The sequence below is a fragment of the Physcomitrium patens genome, chromosome 9 (assembly GCF_059467195.1).
Source record: "Physcomitrium patens ecotype Gransden chromosome 9, ASM5946719v1, whole genome shotgun sequence".
Taxonomy (NCBI): domain Eukaryota; kingdom Viridiplantae; phylum Streptophyta; class Bryopsida; order Funariales; family Funariaceae; genus Physcomitrium; species Physcomitrium patens.
The window spans coordinates 12,770,564-12,792,992 of NC_143418.1; the positions used below are offsets into that span (position 1 = coordinate 12,770,564).

At 38.7% G+C, this 22,429-nt stretch overlaps 3 protein-coding genes and 1 long non-coding RNA gene across 9 annotated transcripts; 2 read left to right on the plus strand and 2 right to left on the minus strand.

Annotated features, from left to right (window-relative positions):
- The first annotated feature begins 3,825 nt into the window (after positions 1-3,825).
- LOC112287040 (uncharacterized) lies at positions 3,826-6,542 on the plus strand. Its single transcript, XM_024529644.3, has 5 exons — positions 3,826-4,439; positions 4,835-4,949; positions 5,173-5,359; positions 5,489-5,712; positions 6,003-6,542. The coding sequence occupies exons 1-5, from the start codon at positions 4,030-4,032 to the stop codon at positions 6,129-6,131; spliced, it is 1,065 nt and encodes a 354-aa protein (XP_024385412.1). The 5' UTR covers positions 3,826-4,029; the 3' UTR covers positions 6,132-6,542.
- Positions 6,543-7,096: 554 nt separating this feature from the next.
- Positions 7,097-9,034, minus strand: LOC149988386 (uncharacterized). Of its 2 annotated transcripts, XM_090253220.1 has the most exons (4): positions 8,658-9,034; positions 7,992-8,298; positions 7,640-7,865; positions 7,097-7,446 (listed from the first exon to the last, which is right to left on the minus strand). In XM_090253220.1, the coding sequence occupies exons 1-3, from the start codon at positions 8,892-8,894 to the stop codon at positions 7,657-7,659; spliced, it is 753 nt and encodes a 250-aa protein (XP_090109346.1). In that variant the 5' UTR covers positions 8,895-9,034; the 3' UTR covers positions 7,097-7,446; positions 7,640-7,656. The 2 variants fall into 2 exon arrangements, with proteins under 2 accessions (XP_090109346.1, XP_090109347.1); XM_090253221.1 differs by having other exon boundaries at positions 7,097-7,865; positions 8,658-8,821.
- A 968-nt stretch (positions 9,035-10,002) lies between these two features.
- On the plus strand, positions 10,003-13,630 carry LOC112286722 (uncharacterized). 3 transcript variants are annotated; one of them, XR_012218206.2, is made up of 3 exons: positions 10,003-10,065; positions 10,567-10,663; positions 11,405-13,630. It is a non-coding gene; the product is annotated as an uncharacterized LOC112286722 (long non-coding RNA). The 3 variants fall into 3 exon arrangements; XR_012218207.2 differs by lacking the exon at positions 10,003-10,065 and adding an exon at positions 10,154-10,356; XR_016504800.1 differs by lacking the exon at positions 10,003-10,065 and having other exon boundaries at positions 10,387-10,663.
- Positions 13,631-13,986: 356 nt separating this feature from the next.
- On the minus strand, positions 13,987-17,499 carry LOC112286721 (sucrose transport protein SUC4). Of its 3 annotated transcripts, XM_024528892.3 has the most exons (3): positions 17,390-17,499; positions 17,119-17,178; positions 13,987-16,161 (listed from the first exon to the last, which is right to left on the minus strand). In XM_024528892.3, exon 3 carries the CDS (start codon positions 16,106-16,108, stop codon positions 14,531-14,533), a length of 1,578 nt encoding a protein of 525 aa, XP_024384660.1. In that variant the 5' UTR covers positions 16,109-16,161; positions 17,119-17,178; positions 17,390-17,499; the 3' UTR covers positions 13,987-14,530. The 3 variants fall into 3 exon arrangements, with proteins under 3 accessions (XP_024384660.1, XP_024384659.1, XP_024384661.1); XM_024528891.2 differs by lacking the exon at positions 17,119-17,178; XM_024528893.3 differs by lacking the exon at positions 17,119-17,178 and having other exon boundaries at positions 17,356-17,499.
- Between the last annotated feature and the right edge of the window lie 4,930 nt (positions 17,500-22,429).

Below are 22,429 nucleotides of genomic sequence, written 5' to 3' on the forward strand. Positions count from 1 at the left end.
GGCAAGTATAAATTCTTCCACCAACGGTTATCATACTTAAGTCACATGCTTATTCTACAAGGTTTGTGTATGTAATAAGCAAAGATAAAAGCCTTGAAGAAAATCTTGGCATTAAATGATGTTTCACAATTTTAGAGTTTTTTTGAAATGACAAATTACTACTAAAGATTTATTAATTACTTAAGCTTGATTGCCAAGCTTTAATTTATTATTATGTGTAATTATCAACTATAGACTTAGAATTATGAGAAATAATATGTATTTGATATATTGAAGTAAAAATTTGGTTTTCAATTCTAATGCTTTGATATTCAGATGCTATTAGACCTTTTCAATTATATACGGATTAAAATGCAGTAGAAGTGGAACCAATCTTGATATAGAAGAATGATATAGGATAAGAATATATTGTTCCATTTGCTTTTAGAAGCAACAATTTAGAATACAATCACTTATTTTATGAAAGAAAAGCTTTGGTAGCAGTTTGGATCATTGCTTGCTTTAAACATTATTTATACGGACAATAATTTATATTGATAACTAACTATCAACTTTTGAAGTGGCTTATGGAATTAGATAAGCTTAATGACAAACTTGCTAGATGGACATTGTTGTCTCAAGAATATGACTTTGAGGTTGTATATTTGATACACATTATTAATTTAGATGCTAAAGAATTTTTTTAAAATTCAAGTACTTTGGAAGAGGACTTAATTAGAACTTGATTGCATAAGAATTGCAATATAGAGACAATTCTTAAATGGCATGAATCTATATACTTGGCTTTGATATCATATTCAATAATTATGGTTCTCAGTCAAAGTTTAGATAAGAAATTGGATAGGAACAAAGTGATTAGTAATATGTAGGAGGATCTTAGAGTCTTACACAAGCTTTAGCAAAAAAAAATTCCTTCAATTATATATAATATACAAAGATATATGATTAATTATCATATAACAAGTTTTTGTTGTGAAAACAATTTGTTATTTTATATATGGCATGATAGAGCTATTATCACTGACATACATATTTATCATGATAATTATCTAGATAATAAAAATAAGTAGAAGTAAGTCAAAGTAAGTAAATATGATGATATCTTATAGAAAGCTTCCTAGAAGCTTCATACATGCTGTTTTGCCTTTATACATATCTATAGGTATTTGGTAGGTTGAAAACTTGGCCAATAAAGAGGCCACGTTTTGACAGATTGACCACTTGTAGTACAAGTTGGACATATGGTGCACACCTAGGAAACTTGCCTTGCAAATTAGATATGTGTCTAGCAAGCTAGACGCGTATTAGAGATCTTATAGCATATCGCCACATATTTCTTAATTAAGTAGGATATATATAGAAGCAAGAGTGAGGCCTTCCTCACTCTTATCAACTCCTTTCTTGCTTTTAGTCTAGTTTCAAGAGTCTTATGTTTTCTAATCTTTAGCAATAGCCATTTCAGTTCTTCCTTGAATATACATACTTTCTTTTATTTTATCACTTTTTTTTTTATATACAAATTTGACGAGTTTATGTATCTTCTTCTAGTTTGTGTCCTTGACAACTATATATATAGTTTCGAGGCCAAATCAAAAAGATTTTTTATTATGGGAAATACATGAGAAGCTTGGATATTTTGAAGTACACATAATATATTCTATATTGTGCAATCAATATTAGTTGAGTAGTATATATCAATAGGTGGCCATATATATTTTTTGGTGTGAAGTGCATAAGTGGATTAGATAAAGCATTCATACCTTATTACTTTAATTGAAGCCTTTATTCATTATGATTTTGGATTACTATTAGTCTTTGGACTTTGTAGGGCTGCTTATTCTCACCTCACATGTAACTAAATATATATCAGTGATGATAGAACATTTTAGCAAGAGAATTGAATTTGTGGCTTGATTACAAAACTCTTCAAAATTGGTAGCTTTGGCTTTCTTTGATTATATTCTAATATATTTTGGAGCACTTATTAAAATCTTAGTAGATCAAAAAAAAGATTTTCTTGAAGCATTTGAGGCTTTATTTATTAAAGCTTTGAAAGATCATTTTACCACATATACAAATTATTGTAAGTCAGATAGCTTAGCTCAATGCATAGTCTAGATTGTTAATTGTGATTTATAGAAGTCTGGATTATTTCATAGAAACCATTGTGATTGAGACTTGATTTTGCTATAGATTATAATAGGTTATTACTTTAGTAAGTAAACATCTTCAGCATCTTATGGTCCTTACCAATTGATGTATAGATAAGAGCTAATCCTACCAAATTTAGTATGTAAGAATCTAATTCCAATTGTGGACTTAATTGATCTTAACATTTGGATTCAATATCTACATGATCAAGTAGAGTTTTTAATATTAAGGTAAGGTGCATAATTCTATATATAAAGGATGTATTACCAAATGGTATTTTGTTGCTTGAAAGCAAAAATGGACAAAAGTATTGAGAGCATTCAAAAAATTGTGTTCCTTAATATCTTCTTATTGATGATTTTGTACATCTTAAATTGACAATTGTGTCAATCAATCTTCTTTGTTTTTATGTGGTGAAAAGAAAGGGGTTGCTACTATGTTTTTGTGTAATTAATGCCAATGTAGGTAGAATATGATATGCTTGACACCACGTCTTTTAACTCTCTTTATAAGAGATTGGATTTATTCTTGTTGTAAGAAGACTTTCAGCCATGTTTCATATATTGATAAAGATTGAAGTTTTTTTCTCTTAAATCTATTACTAATTTTAGTGATGTAGCTATAACAAATACTAGCTTGAATAAGTAGAGTTCTATAGCAACATCATTGTGGCATTTATCTTTGATTATATATATTTTGTAGTCATAGTTGAGTAGAGGGGCTCTTAATCTGCTATGAAAGATACTTGACAAGTATTGGTTGTATAGTTGTATTTGATTTAGATTACATACATTGTGATTGATTTATAGCACTCAATGGGTTGTATGTAGCAATCTTTGTATACATGATACCTTTTTTAATGTATATATATATATATATATATATATATATATCTATATATATTCATTTTATTTTCTTTAATATATGCACAAATGGAAGTTTTAGATTTAAGATTTATAAAAAAATTCAAAAAAAAAAATGGATTTTGACATCTCATTAAAATAAAAGATTTAATTTGTCTACGTACCAACTTTCAATGGTTATATGAAACAAATAAAATTTACATGCTTCAAAACTTTAAAAAGAGATACCATTTACACAACCAAATTACTTCATACACAAATACATCCTCACACACACACACACACACATAATTATAATTATAATAATAATATAGTATCCAATGTATTCTAAAGCATAGAGTGTCAATCCTGAGGATTGAACTTTTTGATGAGTGGGCATTGGACTTATCATAGCCGCCATACTTCATGAGATGGTTCAGTTCCCAGTCCACAGAGAGGCCCTTGCCACTCCCAAGCTCACTAGCTAACCCATCCACCAAACGAAAACAACACTCTCCTCACAATCCACGATTTCGCTTGATTCATCCATCTCGTAGATTTCATAACGTAGGGGGGTTGGGTGGGGGTGTACAAAAAATAGAAAATATCCGTAGAGGTTTGCGGCTCTTCAGGATTGGGAGATGGAATGTGGTTCGCGGAGGGTCTCTGGAATGGGGATGGTGTTTGGCGGGTTAAAGCATCTAGGTATTATTGAGATAGAGACGATGGATTTAGTGGTGGTGAAGATTTGATGAGGGTAGAGGCGCCCTAGCAGCGGCGCGTCGCTTGAGCGCACGATGCGAGGCATCCCCTTATGGAGCCTTGAGATGAGTCGTCGTAGCCTTGCGGGCTGTTGAGATTGTGAAGGGGAAATTGGGCGACGGATCCATGGTGGAGGTCACAGGAGCGGGCGACAGTGAGGCGAGAGGGCGAGTGGTTTCGAACGAGCATTTTTGAGTGCAAAACGGTGGAGTGAGGCGGGAGCAACTCTGGCGGATGTATGTAGGGGTGTGTTGTTACAGGGGGGACGTCGAAAATGGTGTCAGACGCTGAAATAGTGCGACATCTCACAGAGGTTTTGAAGAATGCGGATTTGAATACGACCACGACGACGGCAATTCGGCAGCAGCTGCAGATTGCCTTGGGAGTCGATTTGACGGACAAGAAGGCGTTTATTCGACAGCAGGTTGATGCTTATCTGCAGAAGCAGTGGCAGGAGGCGGAGGCGGTGGCGGAACCGGAGGTAGGGGCAGAGGACGGAGGAGAAGGGGACGGAGAAGGAGAAGGAGAGGGAGAGGAAGATGAAGGTAGTGAGAAGACAGGAGGTGGAGAGGACGAAGAATTGGACGTAGATGGCGATACGAAGGCCAGTAAGGGTTCCAAGGCTTGCGTCGAGCCTGATTCTAAACGCATGCGTGCCAAGATTGATCGTGCAATCAAAGCGAGGTACGAATGTTTTATTCTTTATTATCTACTTTTATGATAAATTATTCATATTTGGTTTTGTTTGGTTGTAAATATTGTATATATTAGCATCAAAAACATAATCTCAGGTACTTCGTCTAGGAGTAATGCATTCAGCCTGTCCACCTGTAGGCAACAGGATTCGTCGTTAACCTAAACCTAATGTTGTGCTTCCTATAAATCGTCACTTCGGGGCAAATTGTTTTGTGAACTTGCAACCTATTACAAAATGTGGCATCAGTTCCAGTGGCGGAGTTTTTGAAATTAGAGTTGCTTATCTTCAATGGCGTAGTGAGGACTTGGATCAAGAGATAGTACGTTAGAGAGCTTGAGAGGTATCTGAAATGGTACCCATGTACTTCTTTTCTCTGGCACAGTTTAACGAAAGAAAAGAAGAAGAGGACAGGTGGTGGAGGTGGCCTTACGAAGGCTTGTACTCTTTCTCCTGAGCTTCAAACGATTATAGGTGAATCTGAGTTGCCGAGAACGCAGGTATGCTCTTTTGTCAAACTCCGAGTATAACGCTTCTCACGTCGTGATATGTTCTGCTTAGTATTTCTTGTACGAGGATGTATGCACCGACAGTGTGTTATGTCTTTTTTTCGTTTTCTCTTTTCGTTTTACTTCCGTCTCTGCCGCGATATCTCTTCACTAGGAAATCAAATATTGACATCTTTTGGGCTCTTATAGATCGTTTTATATCTCGTTTGGCTAGGTGGTTAAGCAACTGTGGGCTTACATTCGGGAACATAACTTACAAGATCCTGAGGATAAGCGCAAAATTATCTGCGACGACGCCCTGCGAAATCTTCTTGGCACTAACTCCACTGATATGTTTAAAATGAATAAGTTGCTGTCTAGGCATATATGGCCTCTTGACAATGGGGTTACAGAGGCTGCTGGTAAGAACTGCTGTATGGCGTTCAAATGTAACCACGTGCTGGTAAAATTCTGTAATTTTCTTGTAAGTTTTCCCCATCTTCATTATCAGTACGTTCTTTTTTCTTATTTCTTTTTATCTCTTTGTGCAGCAAAAGTTAGAGATAGGGATACAGATACAGACGATGTGGAGCCTAAACCTAAGAAGCAGAAAACAGTTAGTAGTGGAGGCGGTAAGAGCAAGACTCAAGGATTCTTGGCTCCATATCCCATCTCAGATCAATTAGCTAAGTTTTTAGACGTTGAGGATGGCAAAGTCTCGAGGGCTGAAGCTGCGAAGCGCATGTGGGCTTACATTAAGGACCACAATTTGCAGGTTTCTGGCCTCGCCTGACTGGCTTTCTCGGATTGAACTCTCGAATTTCACCTCATTTATCGCTTCAAGATATATGATTTATATTTTCTCAACTTTTTTTGAAATAGTCCATCACCTCAATTATGCCGCAGATTTGCACAACACATGCAAAGTGTCTTCGAAGCTTATTTACTTTCTGATAGAGAATTATCAAGTATGTAGTTTAGAGTTTTTGTGCAAGTTTTTTTAGTTTTCATGACATGACATATACTCTGAAACATCGGTTCTTACGGTTGGTTTTTCGTTTGCAGGACCCTACCAACAAGAAAAAGATACTATGTGATCAGCCTCTTCAAGATCTACTTGATTGTGACCATTTTGTTGGATTCGATCTTAGTAAACTTTTGAAACGCCACTTTATAAAGCCGGAAGCCCAATAGCTTTCACTCTCATACTTATATGTTCAGGAACCGAAACAGCTCCTACATGGCCAAAGAGGTTGCATGCACGGGTATATGATCATAACGTCATTTGTTCAACAATCCCAGGACAGTATTTCCACGAAGTGGAGCACTTTAGTTTTCGTCCCCACGCGGGATTAGCTCTGATTTTAACTTCCAGATTTTTTTCGGTACATTGCTGCAGGCGCAGTGGTTCTTCATGAATCGCATTGGGGTAGTGTTCAAGCCCTTTTTGAGGGATAAGCTATTGAATAGAAATGCCCTGTCAAGTGAAACGTAGCTCTTGCTCCGACGACTTGAAAATATTGAGGTGTAACGCTGTGGAATATTTGTTAGTCAGTATTTTTCTGGCGTGGAACAAGTTCTCTGTCCAGAAGTTTTCTGCGACCATTTCTTCGCTGTTGAAGCACGCCACACTGCATCACTATCACTTTGCATTATTTACGGGTTACAATTGGCTCTCAGCATTTGATCGGAATTTGCAATCGAAGGGATGTGCGACTGTTCAAAGTGATAGTGGCAGAAATTGTGAGACAAATGTGATGTTCAATTTTCCACGTCGATCAATATTTCAACCAATCGAATATATCGACGCTCGCTAAACCATTTTGCTTCGATATGGAGTGATAGTTATTAGTTTTGACATTATTAACCATTGCTGATTTGCTTCTACATAGAATTGTTTGCAGGGTGACGATAGAAAGTGTATTCCAATTTTTCAAAGTGCAACTACAAGACGATGTTTACTACCAAATATGCCAATTGTACTACTAGACAGAGATTGGAATTGCGGTTCATGCACATATATACATAATTTGTAACTTTCTTACAGTGCACAAATGTCACTTCGATTGTGCAGAAGTAAGATAGATTACCGCTTACGTGAATGGTCAAATACCATGCAGCTCACACGCAAAGATAACGGAAACCCATAGTCGCAGCCATGAAATAAACATGCTTTGTGACATTAATAATTGTAGTAGATGTTCATTCAACATCTCGCAGAGCTTCGCACTGTCTCTGGTTTCTATTCAACCACAATTTTAAAATTCTACTGAATGTCAAAACCTAGACGTCTAAACTATTGTGATTGTATGTCGCGGTACAATCACGCTTATCGCACTCACGTCCTCCCAGGATTTCCCGGTAGTTCATGGTTTTCCGTCAATAGTTCCCATCGGACACGTCATTTGCTTCGAAAACCAGGTCAGTTACAGCTCTTCACAGCACGATTTCTTCGCTATGGTTCACAATTAGTGCGTGCACATGCATCAACTGGCGCATGCTTATCAAGCTGCATGATGATTTTCAAGCCTGTTAGACAATCCTTATCCCATCGAAGTAACAATGCTTCCAACTGCTCCTAATTTACATGAGAAGCTGCAGTACTAGATGTGTAGCATAAAGGAAATTTAACTTTAGCTGAGAATCCAGAGAGGACTCTCATTTTCCACATTGTGCAAAGAGATGTCTGATGAACAACCCACGTGGAGAATTATCTTGACTAGGGCGTAGATGTGGTTGGAGTCGTTTCGTTAGGAGTAGCTGCAACAGTTTTGCCTCCGCCACCCCCTCCACCACCACCGCCACCACCTGCACCAGCGCCAGGGCACCAACCTATGCAGATACCACCACCTCCTCCACCTCCTCCGCCTCCGCCTCCACCTGGTGGATTGTTGCGACCTCCATTATTGTTGCCTCCGCCTCCGCCTCCTGTGCACATACATTGGCAATGGATTAAAGGGAGCTGGCAGAGAACAGTCTTACCTGCCTTCAGTGACCTTTAAACACGAATAGGCAACGAAAAAAGTTCGTGTGAAGAGAGATTGGTGTCTATACCTCCGCCACCTCCTCCTCCTCTGTCCCTGCCTCTGCCCCTGCCTCTGTCGTCCCTCGGAGGATTCCACGGCGGGCGGTAAGGACCTCTGCCGCCACCCCTATTGCGATCCCCTCCTCCACCGCCTCCCCCCCCACCGCCTCCTCCTCCTCCCCCCCCACCGCCTCCTCCTCCTCCCCCCCCACCACCTCCTCCTCCTCCACCTCCTCCTCCTCCTCCACCTCCTCCTCCTCCTCCTCCTCCTCCACCTCCTCCCCCACCACCTCTCCCACCTCCTCCTCCCCCTCCTCCACCGGCAAGCATTCTCCCCTGCAAATGCACATCAGATTTGCTTCAGCTTCATATGAAAACAGACCTGCAGTCAGTTTTCTGTTGAAACCTTGGTCCACTCTGACCTTTCTCTCACCTGGAGCACTGCTCAATTTGATGCAGTGTTTCCAGGAGACTTGAGAGCAACTCCAAACACGACCTAGGAACGTTACTGCATGTAGTCATGATACCGAGTGTATTTCATTTCAGTGACACATTTATATGTAGTTGCTCATTCTGAATTTGAGCGACAGTATGCTTCCATGGTTCTTCAAATCGAGTGGACCATTCTTTGCTAATATCTACATACCTTAAGCCACAAAGAGAGTCCACCTGACTGATTGCAGTCAAATACTTACCTGAATGCTAATCTCATGATGTTCTTCTTCCTTCATCGGCAGGGCCCCCCCAGCAGAGTCAGGAACCGACACGACGAGCTCCTTATTCTTGCTAACTACAGCAGCCGTAACGTCTCCATCCAACAACCGTGCTTTCGCAACCCCGGCGAAACTTGCAGCCAAAAGTAACAGCACCACAACACAGTAAGGCCGAGACATCCTGACACAAGGCATTAGGCCTCTCGCCTCGATCGCCATTTCGAGATTTGAGATCCTTCACACCCGCAGAACCTTATATAATACCCCAGTGTCAACAGTTTCAAAAAAAGTCAGGAACGTAGCTTCCGATCACTAGGAAGGTGACGACGCGCCTGACGGGAGTGTAAGTTCAACCTCATATCCACATTGCGCCACGATTGCTTTCATATGCGAATCGATTGACTATTGAGGCGCGTCCACATGCGTGCATTAATGGCCGTGGGACCGGGCTCTGCTATCCCGCAGCGAGGTTTTCACATCCGCAAGTTGCGTCGATTGTCTCGTGCAATGATCCATCGGGGCTCATTATTACGATCACTTAGTAGAGTCAAGGGAAGCGAACAAAGTCCTCGGCCAAAACCACCTAACGCCTGTCAACGCCAGAGTCAATCGCTCCGCAACGTCGTTCCACGACGACCTCCACTAATAAAATATGCCGTAATAATCTGCTTCCACCGAACTTGAGAGGACAGAGGATAGAGGACGCTTCAACACGCGCAGTTTAACAAGCTCAGGAATGAGCTCCGTAAACAAGAGCGAACTTGAATTTGTCTTCGAGGGCGGGGCGATGTAACCGTAGATTCAACGGTCTGACGATGGCGATGGCCCGTGCAATCTGTGTGTGTGAAGCCACCATCGCTTGCTCTCCTCCGAAATCTCACACGATTGATACTAAAGGGATTCATTCCTTCGAACAGCAGCAACCTCGGCGACTCGTTTCCCATGTGATCCTTGTTTTCCGAAATGTGGCCTCAACACAAACTTAAAATGGCCACTAACTTAATAGAAAAAAAAAAAAAAAAAAAAAAAAAAAGACACTCACGATTAAGTTAACATGAAAGTGCTGATTAAATGTCTAACTCAATTGTGATTTTTTTTTTTTTTTTTTTTTTTTTTTGTGTGTTAAATGTGTGGTATGAATGAAGGATTTTACATTGTTTTGCAGTGTTTATATATATATATATATATAATGAAATGATAAAGCGATCCAAATATTTACTAAATCAACTAACATGTTTAAACAATCAATATATCCTTTCAATCCCATTCCCAACCGTCACCTCCATTTCCAACCCCCCACCCTCATCCTTAGCAACAGTTGGAACAAAGAATGGCTAGGAATCAGGAAGGAGGCTGCAAAGGTGCAATGATGATAGAATGGATTGTTTTAGTAAAAATTTGGATCACTTTATCATTCCCTTATTTATATAAATATATATATATATATATAGAAGAATGTTAAAATGACCCACCTATTTACTAAATCAACCCATCCTATTGTAACCATGATTAGAAAAATGAATCATCACTAGAAACCATCATAACAATCAAGGCTCTCATCCCCACCTCTTCATTCCCAACCCTCACTCCCTTCATTCTTGGCCTTCTTTATCTTAATCCCTCGTTTCAGCTCTCATTCCAACCCCTCATTTCTCCTAGATCTCCACAGTAGGGTAGTAGGGTGGGTCAATTTAATAAATGGGTGGATTATTTTAATAATTTCTTTTATATATTTTTTTCTATATTTTATTTTTTTATATATTTTGGCATTTGGAATTGGACGGTGCCTTTACATTTAAGTTTGTTTGGCCATGTTTTAATACCTCAAAATATTTCAATACTAGTCATTAACATTAAACAATTGGCTTAGAAATTGGTGATGTTTGTTCAGCTACTTCAACTTGGAGCAGTGATGAAGTACTACTGCAACTTAATTTGGTGTCATCCATAATCTAATTGTTATTCACTTTTTATTAACAATGTCACAAGTGAGTGTGTTATTTATTAATTGATCTGTTTTTGTTTTAATAATTTAACATATGTGTGATTTTTTTAAAAGAAAGAAAATAACTAAATTTTACATTGTAACAAAATATTATAAAGTTATTGCAATCATTGTTTTTATAAATACCAAATTTACTAATAATTGTACATGTGCACATGCAAATTATAATCCAAAATATATTGTGATTTTGCACAAATCACCATTCTAAATCATTTCATATAATTACACTTTTACATGGTGTTTTTAAAGCCATTTATGATGTAACAATGGCATTTTTTTTTTTTTTTAACATTATTTTTTGCTATTAAGATTAAAGGCACTGTGTTATTTCTCAAGTTTAAAGAAGTTACAAGCAATAAAGTTTTAACATTAACCATGTGTTCTTTAAATATTTTTAGATATTATTATTATTATTATTATTATTATTACTATTATTTATAGATTTTATGGCAAAAACTCTTTCCTTTCCTTTAGAAACTTTAAAATCTTTTTCAAGCTATAAAAAGTTTACTTCATTAGAAAAAATCTTAGAATATTTTGAAATTCACTATATTTTTTGAATTGATTGTATATATATAGTGAATTTCAAAATATAGTGAATTTTCTATATATATATATATACTATAAAATGGATTATTTTCTATAAATACAACTGAAATCTTTTTGTTTTCATTTAATCATTGCACAAACATGAATTGATTATATGTTTTCTTACTTTAAGTAGGATGTTTGAATATTATGCTTCTAAAAACCGTCCGCATCAATATCGTCGAAGACAGGAGCTCAATTTGAAGACTTGGGAGAAACCGGCTCCAGAAACCCTAAATTTGTAAAACCTGGCAGGCTTCGATGGGTGACATGGTCGCGTGTGCAGGGTGATTGGTGCCAAGCTGCCGATCTCGACTGATGATGACGCAGACGGCGTCATTTGAGCTTTTGCAGGGGCAGCTCGCACAGATTGTGGGTCACACTCTGCAGCTGACCAACTTTTCGTGTACTGTTGTCAAATCATGGAGCTCATTGAGGCGTCCTCCTTATCTCAGTGCTGCAACGATATTAAGTCCACATCCTTACCAACCCCATATGAATCAACCTGGGTTGTTGTTACCCACATTGATAAAGCAAACGACTCGAACCGATGGAAAATCCATGCCTAGTTGCGACCAGGCTACGTCGACGATGTACCTCGAGAAACTAGTCTGGAATTCCTAATTTCGAGAATGTGATGTTAAACAAACTGCAGCTGGCGCTTTGCTTCTGTGCCATCTCCTCCTTGACAGTCTCTGAGCGCAATCAAGGCGAGTTATCTACCTGTAGCATGTGTGCTGCAGTTAGTGCAAAAGTCCAGTCACTTGACGCCTCGGGTGTGCAGTACACACAATATTGATGCGGACGCTTGTGTCCTGCGTCATTACCATGCGACGAGACGAGAGGACATCACGGGGGTCAGCCTGTCGATCTCATGAGGAGTCGTTACGACCTACCATCACTGCGCCTCATGAACACATTGATTTCGGCGAGCATGGCTGTTGGCCCCGTTACCTAGCAGGCGGGACCTTGCCTGCTAAAGCTGGAAGAAGAAAAATGGTGAAATGAGATTACCAAAGGAATTAGACTCGGCGAGACAATTTTGCTAAGAAATTTGGAGCGCTGGCCTGCTGGGCCGTTCCAGGATAGTAAATACGTACTTGTGTAGTGACTGGTGCTTGTGTTTGAATGAAAGTTAGTTTATAGTTTTTCAAAGTTACGATAGAGATTACTGCGGTAATGTAGTTTGAGCAGTCTGGGCAGCTACTACATCGATGCTTGCTTGCAGCCAGATAGTTCGTGTGGACGATGTTCTTGTGATTCTCATTGCGTTTTTCTCCAAGTCTTATACCAGCTCAACTTGCAACTATTGGTAGATAACAGAGCGATCCCTTGAGACAAGGGAATTGACAGATAAGACCATTTGATGGCAGCGCATCAGGCTCTGCTAGCGAATCTTACAGTGGCTGTGGAGGCTGGACAAGATACACAGCAGATTTAGAGGTTTCATTGGCAGCATATGCCACAGCCCTAGTTGTGAGAATACAGCTGGATTCTCAGACACCGCAGGGTCTCCGCACACACTTTTCAACGCCGTGACTTGGATCGCAAACATGTGGCCGTCTCTCCGAAACCTACACCAATTGACAGCAAGCAAAGTGGGTAGTTCTAATCGTGACGGCTTTCTGACAGGATTAAAGCCGCTTGCTCTACATGTGGCCGACTCTTTTCCTTTCAAGCTTATATTATTCTCTATGTCTGAGCTGGAAGTATCACCACGCGTAGTTAGCAGGTGCAGGAGGGAGGCGATTGATTCTCGTGCATCACGATGTTGAAATCGCTTTGCTCCACCTCCTCGACGAAAAACGACAGATGGTGCCACAGGTGCACCGCTTCAAAATTATTCATGTAACAGTCTTTTGGTGTGCCACTCTATCTGTGGGTTTAATCCTCTTTCCATAACTGTCCCTCAATCTGGTAAGCTGGGTTAGTAAGTCTAACTTGGGTTTCTTAATGCCAGTTATTCTTATTTTCTTCATCGATTCAAGTGGGAGAGAACGGAAGAATTAACACACATAAGTAAACTCTGACCACCGGCAGAGCTGCTGTTCTCACGACCTTGAAGCGATTGCGGCCAAAAGATCCGCCGTTCTAGATTCAGCCCCATGAACTTCTCTTGAATAATTAGTTGGTGAAACAATGGCAGATTTGGTGTAGTACTGATTAGCTTGAGAAGGATATTCATGAAAGGGTAGATGAACATCAGGAAAGTGTGGGAAGTAAACCCTAATTCTGCCCCATTTCATGCCATGGCAGGGCCGTCATCACATTCATCTCTGCTCTGTGAAGATGTTGATTCTTTTTTATTGCCTCCTTAAAACAGATCCTCGCTACTTTGTGGAGTTTAGTAGAGTAATTCCAAGACCAGTCTCATGAATGAATAATGCACAATAGATTTTTTTATCTATTTTGGGTTCAATTTGGATGGAGGATTTAGGCACTCGTGAGTCTTGTCCGAGTGAAAAGGTAGCTTTATTGGCACAGTTTTTTATTTCAAACCTTTAGTATGATATTCACACAAATTCATTTTGGGATTCAATTTAGTTTGATTCACAATGTCTTTTGCAACATTGTGTTCTTTATTTGGTTATCTTTCTTTGGGAAGTAGCCATCATCCTTGGGTAATTGATATAATAGGTATTTTTCATACACTTGAGGTTATTGAGATACCTGGTATGTACTAATTAATGCTTGATACCTTCACGTGCGGGCAGGAACTGATGGCAAAACAACAAAGACTGATAAACCAATAAGAATACAAATCTTCCCTCACAAAATTAAGAATGCTACACTCATCACGTACAATTCAGCATGTTCACCTAATTAGCCATGTAGCATTCCCCAGCACTTCATTGCGGAATCCCTACGTAGCATAAAAACCTGAAAATTCAAACTTCGAATGACTATCCTAGTACATGTATATGAATGCACAACAAAGGTGGCTGGTGCCTGGTGGCTCATCAGTTGAGTTGAAGCCACTTGGGATTGGACAAATGCAACTGAAGCAATAGAAGATGAATTTACACGTTCTGTTGGTACTAAGTTTATCAGAAGTGCCGACGTTGTGTACTCTTCACTTCCTGAGAAAGAAAATAAACAGAAATACTGCATCTGCGTCCTGGTGAAGAGCCTGCTCCTAATCAGACGCTCGGTAGATGTACCGAACGAGTGCGAGGAACAGGAATACACAAAATCACTTGATTTAGCAAAAAAATCTTCAATGCCATCAAGAGCGGATTTGTTACTAAAAGAGCAATAAAGCTCAAGGGATGGGGGAACTATGTGTACGTCGGAGCCGGTTCCTCGTCTTGAAATCGGGAGGAGGCCTCGGCAGGAGTAGTACAGCTGCAATTGCGCCCAACAGTGCGGATCCTGCACCGAGTAAAAAGGCAGGCATGTTGCCGCCATTGAAAAGCTCGTCCCAAGGTCCACTTCCTACTGACACAATAACCTGAGGCGTGACGACTGCGAGATTCAATACACCCACAGACAAGCCTTGACCACCTCCTACTTTCTCCGTGTATGTCGCTGTCAACGCGTATGGAACAGAGTATGTCACAGCAAGCGGGGCTCCCAGAACTGCGAAGATGACGAGAGCAGAGGTGACAACCCACGTTGATGGTCCTTCGCCGGCGGCCAGTGCACTTTTGGCCGCATGAGTCACCAAATAAGTTCCCACGAAGCACACTGTCATGATCATGTTTGCAATACCCCATACATAGCTTGACCCCAATTTCCTGCAGACGAACTCGATGCACAAGGAGGACAGACCCAAGACGACGGAGTTGAGCATCAGCCCGAGCGATCCCATGTGCACACCATCGTAGTACCACTTGCTCTTAAGTGGATCCGAGGGCTCCCCGCCATACACTTCACGGCCCATCCAGTCGGTATCGAAGAGGAGAAAAGGGAACCACGCAATCCAGGTGAGCGCGGTGACAAGAAGAATGTACCACATTGGTCGTGGAAGATCCCTCAGAGCTCCCACTAACTCCGTGAACAGCGCTTCCGATTCCTGTTCTTCATCCTCATCATCGTCTTCCTCCTCGTTTGCGCCTGTCACACTGGACGAGCTCTCATTGGACTTGTCTGACAAGAGAGGGGTCACAGCCTTCACCACCGAGTGCTTCTTCTTGATAGGGTCATATGGAACCTCGGGAGCTGCCGTAACACTCAAGAAGGTGGTCGTCGCCAACATGATTACCCCCAGCAGGAATGCAGACTTGAGATTTGCACAGGCGACGTCACATGCCTTCGTGTGCGTGAAACTGAAAATCTTCCACCATCCATCATAAGCTCCAGTCGCGAATCCCAGGATGTTTCCCAGGGCCATGAACAATGAGAAGAAGGCATTGGCTCTGCGGTTCCTAGTCTGGTCTTTACCTGTAAAATCAGCTAGCAAAGCCCTGCAAGGACCCTGGAGCGTATTGTTGGCCAGGTCCAGCACCCAGAAGCCTACCACGAAAATCACAATCGCACGAGGACGGGCGTCCAAAGTATCACCTAACAGGTAACCCAGATCGGCAGAAAACCCTATGATGAGAACCGCGATAACCACGAGAGCTGCCCCACCGAGGATGAAAGGCCGTCTCCTTCCGAATGAGCTTGTACAACTATCACTGTAGTGACCAACGATGGGCTGGACGAACATGCCAGAAATGGGCCCGCACAGCCAGATCAAACTGGCCCATGCATGAGGAATTCCAAGCTCTTGCACGTATGGAGTAAGTAGCGAGAGTTGTAGGGCCCATCCAAACTGAACCCCAGCGGCAACACTTGCAACCTGAATCAGTGCCCGAATTGGAACTCGATTCTTCCTCTTGCCCTTACTCGAATCCATCTTTTGCACTCGGGGATGACCTTCCAAGCTTGTTACAAATGATCACAAACTACCTGCAGTACAACACTATCTTAAGTCATTCAATTTAAAGAAAGCACAATATGATAAATTAAGAGTAACCACAAAGACATTCATGAACATGTCCTTGCGGATTGCATGGTGTCAAGATGCTGCTGTTTTTATCCCAATCATCAACTTAGACTTTCGTTCAAAGAGACCAAGATATCTTCGGGTTTTCAAATCGTTGCACCAAGATTCACCATCATTAATATAAACCTCCTCATTATGAACTATATGTGAGCGAACAGATTTAATGATTCTAGGAGTACAGAAACCTACATTGCAAATCGTTTTCTTATAACGACCAACCAAAAATCGTTCAAAATACGTTACATATGAAGCTCCACAATCAAACATAAGGAAGATGCATCATTAATCAGGGGAATGTTCAACAGGAATTGAAGACGATACAGAAATTTAAGATAAGTGTGAGTAACTTTAGTACATTATCCAGTTCCAAGTACAACTCAATTGAAATGGCACCTAGAATTTTACGATGAGAACAATGACGGACGGTGAAGATTTGTAAGGATCATGAAATGTTGGCCACATCTTTGGCCAAACTAAGTCCAAAATCCCACCCAAGCAGAGAGAAGAAGAAGGTAATAAATAAATAGATAAATAAAAACAGCAAAACTACTTCAATGACAAGAACTAGAGCCCAAAAAGTAAGGTGTGAGCGGCCACAGAATCAAGCAAAACGAACGAGCGACTAAAACTAGTCAGGTCCGCAGAATTCACGTTTGCAGTTTGAATCTATACTAGGGCATTGTTGCATCCATGAAACAGGGCCAATCATTCACAACCTGACTGGTGCCTCATTGCGAACACGGCCTACTATCCTACGCAAGACCACTAGTAATCCATTGGAATCATATAGCAAGCAAAAATTAATTATACGCAAACACTCCACACTCCACACCAAAAGTACCACGAAATCACAGTCACACCTGTAGGTTACCAAAAGGCTGTTAACGAAGCTCACTGAATTCGCACAGGCAAAGACCCACCTAACCAACCACCCAAAACATGAAACCACACAAAAGTACATAACTAGACACAACTACACAGAGGTACACTAACTAGAAGCTGTTTTTAACTGTCATACACCACAAATACGAAACTAAAAAACTTCCCAGAAGCCATTCCAAAAGAAACAGAAAGAGAGAAACATGACACAAAATCACCGTAGCAGCAAGTGCACAGAAGCTCAGTTTCCACCTCATCTCCAGGCCAAGCTGCGCGCAGACGACGACCCACCAGCCTCTCCCGCCGCAACAAGAGAAGTAAAAACTACCCCCGCCCACCAGGACGTTATACCACAGAGATCTTCGTCTCCTGCCAGAGAAAGCAAGAAGACCATGGATTCATATTCCTGAGCAAGGAGAGCAGTTCACGAGGTCTGGAGTGCGGCGCTAGCAGATGGGACGGATGCTTTCCCCGGTGGGCTGACGGAATCTGCTGCTATGCTGCTGCGACATCTGTCGACAATGCATCGCTCGGAACCCACACGGCAGAATTCGCGCTGTCACCGAGACTGGGCACTCCACAATTGGCTGCCGATGGATCTCCCCCCCGCGACGGGCTTCTTCACGACCGTCCAGTGCGCGCGACGAGCTGAATTGGAAAACGCCTGTTCTCGGCCGCGTCCAGTCGCGTCATTCGGCGTCTCTTTAGTGCCGTGGCTTCTCCTCCAGCGTCCCCGCATGCAGACGAGCTGTTGCAATGTTCCCGGTGTGGTTCCCTTGCTGGGGAGCTCGCGGTTCCCGAGGGGTGGAATCCGACGTGGATGCTGACTCGGACGTTGTGCCTCATGTTCCCGCTAGGGTTTCTCATGTCCCCACCCACTCTAGTCTGATGGATCTTTCTATGTTTTGGAAGATTCTCCCACGTGAGTTTTTTTTTGTTTTTGTTTCTTTGTTTGTTTTAATAATTCTTTTGACTGTCATCTTCATGCAGGAAAAAAGATCATAATTCTGGGGAGTGATTCATGCAACCATCATCTTTTATTTAGAGTTTCATATTATTTAGAGTTTCACATCATTTAAAAATATATGAAACTCTAAAAAAAAAACTGCTTTGGAATTCATGGGATAGGCACAGTTTGCTATGTGGTGACATGGTTGAGGATTAGGGCTCGAAGCCACAATCACAACCACCAATCTGCTTTGGTAGCCCAAAAGAATAAAAAATAAAATAAAATAAAAAAACATGTTTATTATTAATGATCTAATAGATTGAAGTAACAGAGTCCTTGAAGTTCTTGGGTTTAGGGCCTCCATGCAGTTCTGAAAAGGGTTTAATTTTCTCCATAAGTTTTGGTACAGTTTAGGGCTTCCTTGAAGTTCTCCTAGGGTGGAAATCCCAAAACATTTTCATTTTTTGTTTGTTAGCAATGAACTTTAAAGTGGCACATTTTTCAGATAATAGTGCAAAAGAGCATAAGCAAGAAGTAGAGGAATGAAGGCTTGAAAAAGCAAATGTGAAAAACAAAAAAAAATTATTCATGTTTACAAGTGTTCAGCACAAATGACCATAGAACAACATTCAAAAGTATCATAATTTAAAAGAAAATTCATGTTCCTGAAGAGACGAAAAAATGGTAATTTATGGATTACACTAGTTGAAATATAATGAAAGTTTGTCCAACGTCTTAAAATTGGAAACTATTTGTTAAGTGTCAACATATTTGACTCTTACATTTCTATTTAATTAACTATTTGTTACTTCATTGAAAAATGTTAGTCATTAGTAAATAATGCTTTTTTCAAAGTTTTATTTTCTTTTCTTTTTCTTTTTCCAAAAGAGACCAAACCCAGGGTTTGCTTGGACAGCAGAACTTCTATATACATATCTATGTATATTATTTTATTTTCTTTATTATCTGTATAGATAAAAAGTTGTAAGACTCTCAATTCATCAATGACAGCCTGTGAGCTATACTTGTAGAAAAGCTCAAACACCATTATGTATCTACTTTCTATTATAAGATTTCGTATAAAGATAAAAAGTAAAGAAGACCAACAATAACAAAAAACAAGATCAACCAACAAAGTTACAAAGTTTGGCTCTAGAAATCATTACCAGGTTCAACTTAATATGAATGGTTTGTTGTGGACTTCATTTGAGTAGAAATTCCTATTAGTATAGATAAAATAAAACAAAAGAGAAAATCAATATTGAATTAATTACATCTTCTTTTTGGACCCTAGTTGTTTCCGGTCAATGTTTTTTAGCACCCAATTATCAAGGACATGTGATAACAAGCAATCTTCGATGCATTTTATTTTCCAAATTCATTTTTGTTTTTGAATAGCAGGATGTAGACTTGCCATAATCTCATTGAACAAGTGGGCAAATAAAAATGGAATTGCTCCACATATACAAAAAATGGTGCTTTTCTTGATAAAAAGCTTGAGAATATCCGAATGCAACAGTGCAAGTCCTCTAAAGTTTGCATCATTGGTTCAAGAACTTTTTTCAATGAGTTGTTCAATCCAATTCTTTTAGGGCTTGATGAAGTGATTCCATTACGACAAAGTTGCTGTCATTCTAGTGATTAGCATGATGGTACGATTGCAAACCTCTTGAAGAGTATTTTATATAGTAGTCAAGATTATGCCAAAACAAAGTCAAAGACAACTGTAATTATTTAGTTACAATTTAACTCCCTACCAATAAACACGAAAGAAAATACATATATATATATATATATATATATAATATTAATTGTAAAACAAATAAATACTCCTTCATTGAAAGGCTTTAAAGCGCATTATGTGATCTTGTTATTAAGTGTTTTTGTGGAGTTCTGATAATTAGTACAAGACTGCCAACATTAGACGTGTTTTCTTTTATTTTCTTTTCTTTATATGTATATATATATATATATATATTTATATAGGTAAAATTTTTATAATCTATCATATTTCTTCTGGGACGGTTTCATTTGTTGAATAGAGTGAAATATATTTTACAGTGGAATTCTCCCCCGCCCCTCATAACGGCTTCTTAATTTACATATATTTTTATAGTATTGAAGTACTGGGGCACCCCGCCTTGTCTTTTACCGTGGTGGTACTGGATCCATAAAGTTACCACCCCACCATTTTCAGCCAGAGATCGGAAGTTCGAATCCCCGCGACCACGTGGCCTCCTACTGACCTCCACTCTATATTCCTCGCTGCTACGCCCTCCATCTTGCACGTGTTCCCTTCGTAAAGGTCTGAGTTATATTCCTCCAGTACATTCAGTATTAAGGGATCTCAAAGAATAATTTACTAAGCATCGAATGTCAGTGGATGTTACAAAGATATTCTCCATCGAAAAGCGGGATGAAAATGGATGCTAATGTATCATGAAAGTGTGCCAACCCTTCTGGATGCTTAGTATACTTTAAGTTTACCACCAGAAGGTCCCTTTGAAAGTATGGGGAATGTTATGGAGCTTGATCCACCAATTCCACTCACTGGTACCCTGCTGCTTGAGATAACAGTTACTGGGATTTTTCAACAATAAACAGCTCTTGATGCTTCTTTGAAAAACATTCCACACTTGCAGTTTTGGCTTGCAAGCCAATGTGGGCACACATGATGTTTGATTGGAGTGTAGAATTGAATGACAAATGTGTGGCAGACCAAGGATGCATTGCTTTGAAACCCATCTTGAATGTGTGGATGATATTGCTTTTTAGGGCGCCTTTCTAGGGACTTCCCTCCACAAATATGTAAAACACTCTTAAGTTGACTTGCACGTATTGTGGTACTTACTTTGACTTTACATGATGTGATGGTATGGATAGTTTAGCAAGTTCATACAAAATATCTTAGTTTTGTTAATCTAGTTTTCAACAATCTTAGGATTCTACAAAACTTATAGATGCTTTCATTAAGTTTACCACCAGTTTAGTATTAGATTTTGAATAATAGACAAATATACAAACATATGTTGCTTCAAATTCCACCAACAATTAATGGGTTTAAAATGGTTGCAGTATTACAAACTTTTTAATTTTAGAAAGACATTGTTGAATTAAAAGAATAGTTATCTTTAGTTAACATATTTAACATTTAAAAAACTTTAATTAATTCTATTCAAGCAAAGTATTATAAGAAAGTTTTACCTATAGAATTTACAAGAAATGATATTCATTTGATTTGATTTTTAATTTAATTGTAATATAAAAAACAAATTTTTAATAAAGAAATTAGATTCTTTAAAGATTTCTACTTAAATAATATTTAAAAAATATAGTAATAGAATCCTATTGATATACAACAAACAACACAACTCAAAAAAATTAGTGGAAGTGGTTTAAATTATTTTAAATGATGTGATTAAATAACATTATTTCTACATTTAAAATAATTGAAAAGAAATTTTAAATAGTATCATATTAAGAAAGTTATAAATCCAAGATACATAATTTACTCATATAAACAACAATAAAATAATTACATTTTATGTAATTATAATAGTCTAAGAACAACAAAAAAAAAAAATCCAATCCAAAAGCAATAGTCAAGTCTTATAAAAAATAAAATAAAATGATATCTATTACAAGGTCCAATTAAAAATATCACAAAATTTTAAATATTAATCTCAAAAAATCATAAGTAAAGAGCTTGTAATTTAAGATTCTAAGATTAGATCTTAAATAAGATTTTATTCAAGCCATTTAGTAAAAAAATAAGAAAATAAAATAATAAAAGTTCAACAACAAAAATACTCTATATGGATTGCAAATTAAAAAATAAATAATAAAAAACTTAGAAATAAATTACAATCAAAAGTAAATTGAGTATCATTTGAAATTTTTTTAATTACTATAAGAAATCTTACTTGGTTCTTATAAAAAATCTAAAAGACCAAAATAGACTAAAATTAAATACATCAATTGTAGATTCTATCTTAAAAATAGATATTTTAATCAACACTCTTCTATGTAGATTAATAAAGAAAGCAATATTTTTTTAAGCAATTGTCATAGACATACATATTTACTTAGATAAAAAAATTAGATAGAAGTAAATAAAAATAAATTTGATAATATCTTATTCAAAAGAATCTTAAAAGCTTCATAGATGCAGATTTGACTTTATATTTGTTTGTAGGTAATTAGTAGGTTAAAAATTAGGCTAAGAAGTTGGCTACATATTGCACATGTTGATGATTTATAAAACAAGTTGGTCATGTGGCACACATATAAGAAACTTGATTTATACCTTAGACATATATCTTGCAAGTTGGACACATATTAGA

Coding starts and splice junctions, on each gene's coding strand:
- LOC112287040 (XM_024529644.3), top strand. CDS start 4,030: ATGGTGTCAGACGCTGAAATAGTGCGACATCTCACAGAGGTTTTGAAG. Junction 4,440..4,834: donor GATCGTGCAATCAAAGCGAG/GTACGAATGTTT, acceptor TCTCTGGCACAG/TTTAACGAAAGAAAAGAAGA. Junction 5,360..5,488: donor TGGGGTTACAGAGGCTGCTG/GTAAGAACTGCT, acceptor CTCTTTGTGCAG/CAAAAGTTAGAGATAGGGAT.
- LOC149988386 (XM_090253220.1), bottom strand. CDS start 8,894: ATGGCGATCGAGGCGAGAGGCCTAATGCCTTGTGTCAGGATGTCTCGG. Junction 8,299..8,657: donor ATCATGAGATTAGCATTCAG/GTAAGTATTTGA, acceptor GTGCATTTGCAG/GGGAGAATGCTTGCCGGTGG. Junction 7,866..7,991: donor AGGAGGAGGAGGTGGCGGAG/GTATAGACACCA, acceptor GTATGTGCACAG/GAGGCGGAGGCGGAGGCAAC.
- LOC112286721 (XM_024528891.2), bottom strand. CDS start 16,108: ATGGATTCGAGTAAGGGCAAGAGGAAGAATCGAGTTCCAATTCGGGCA.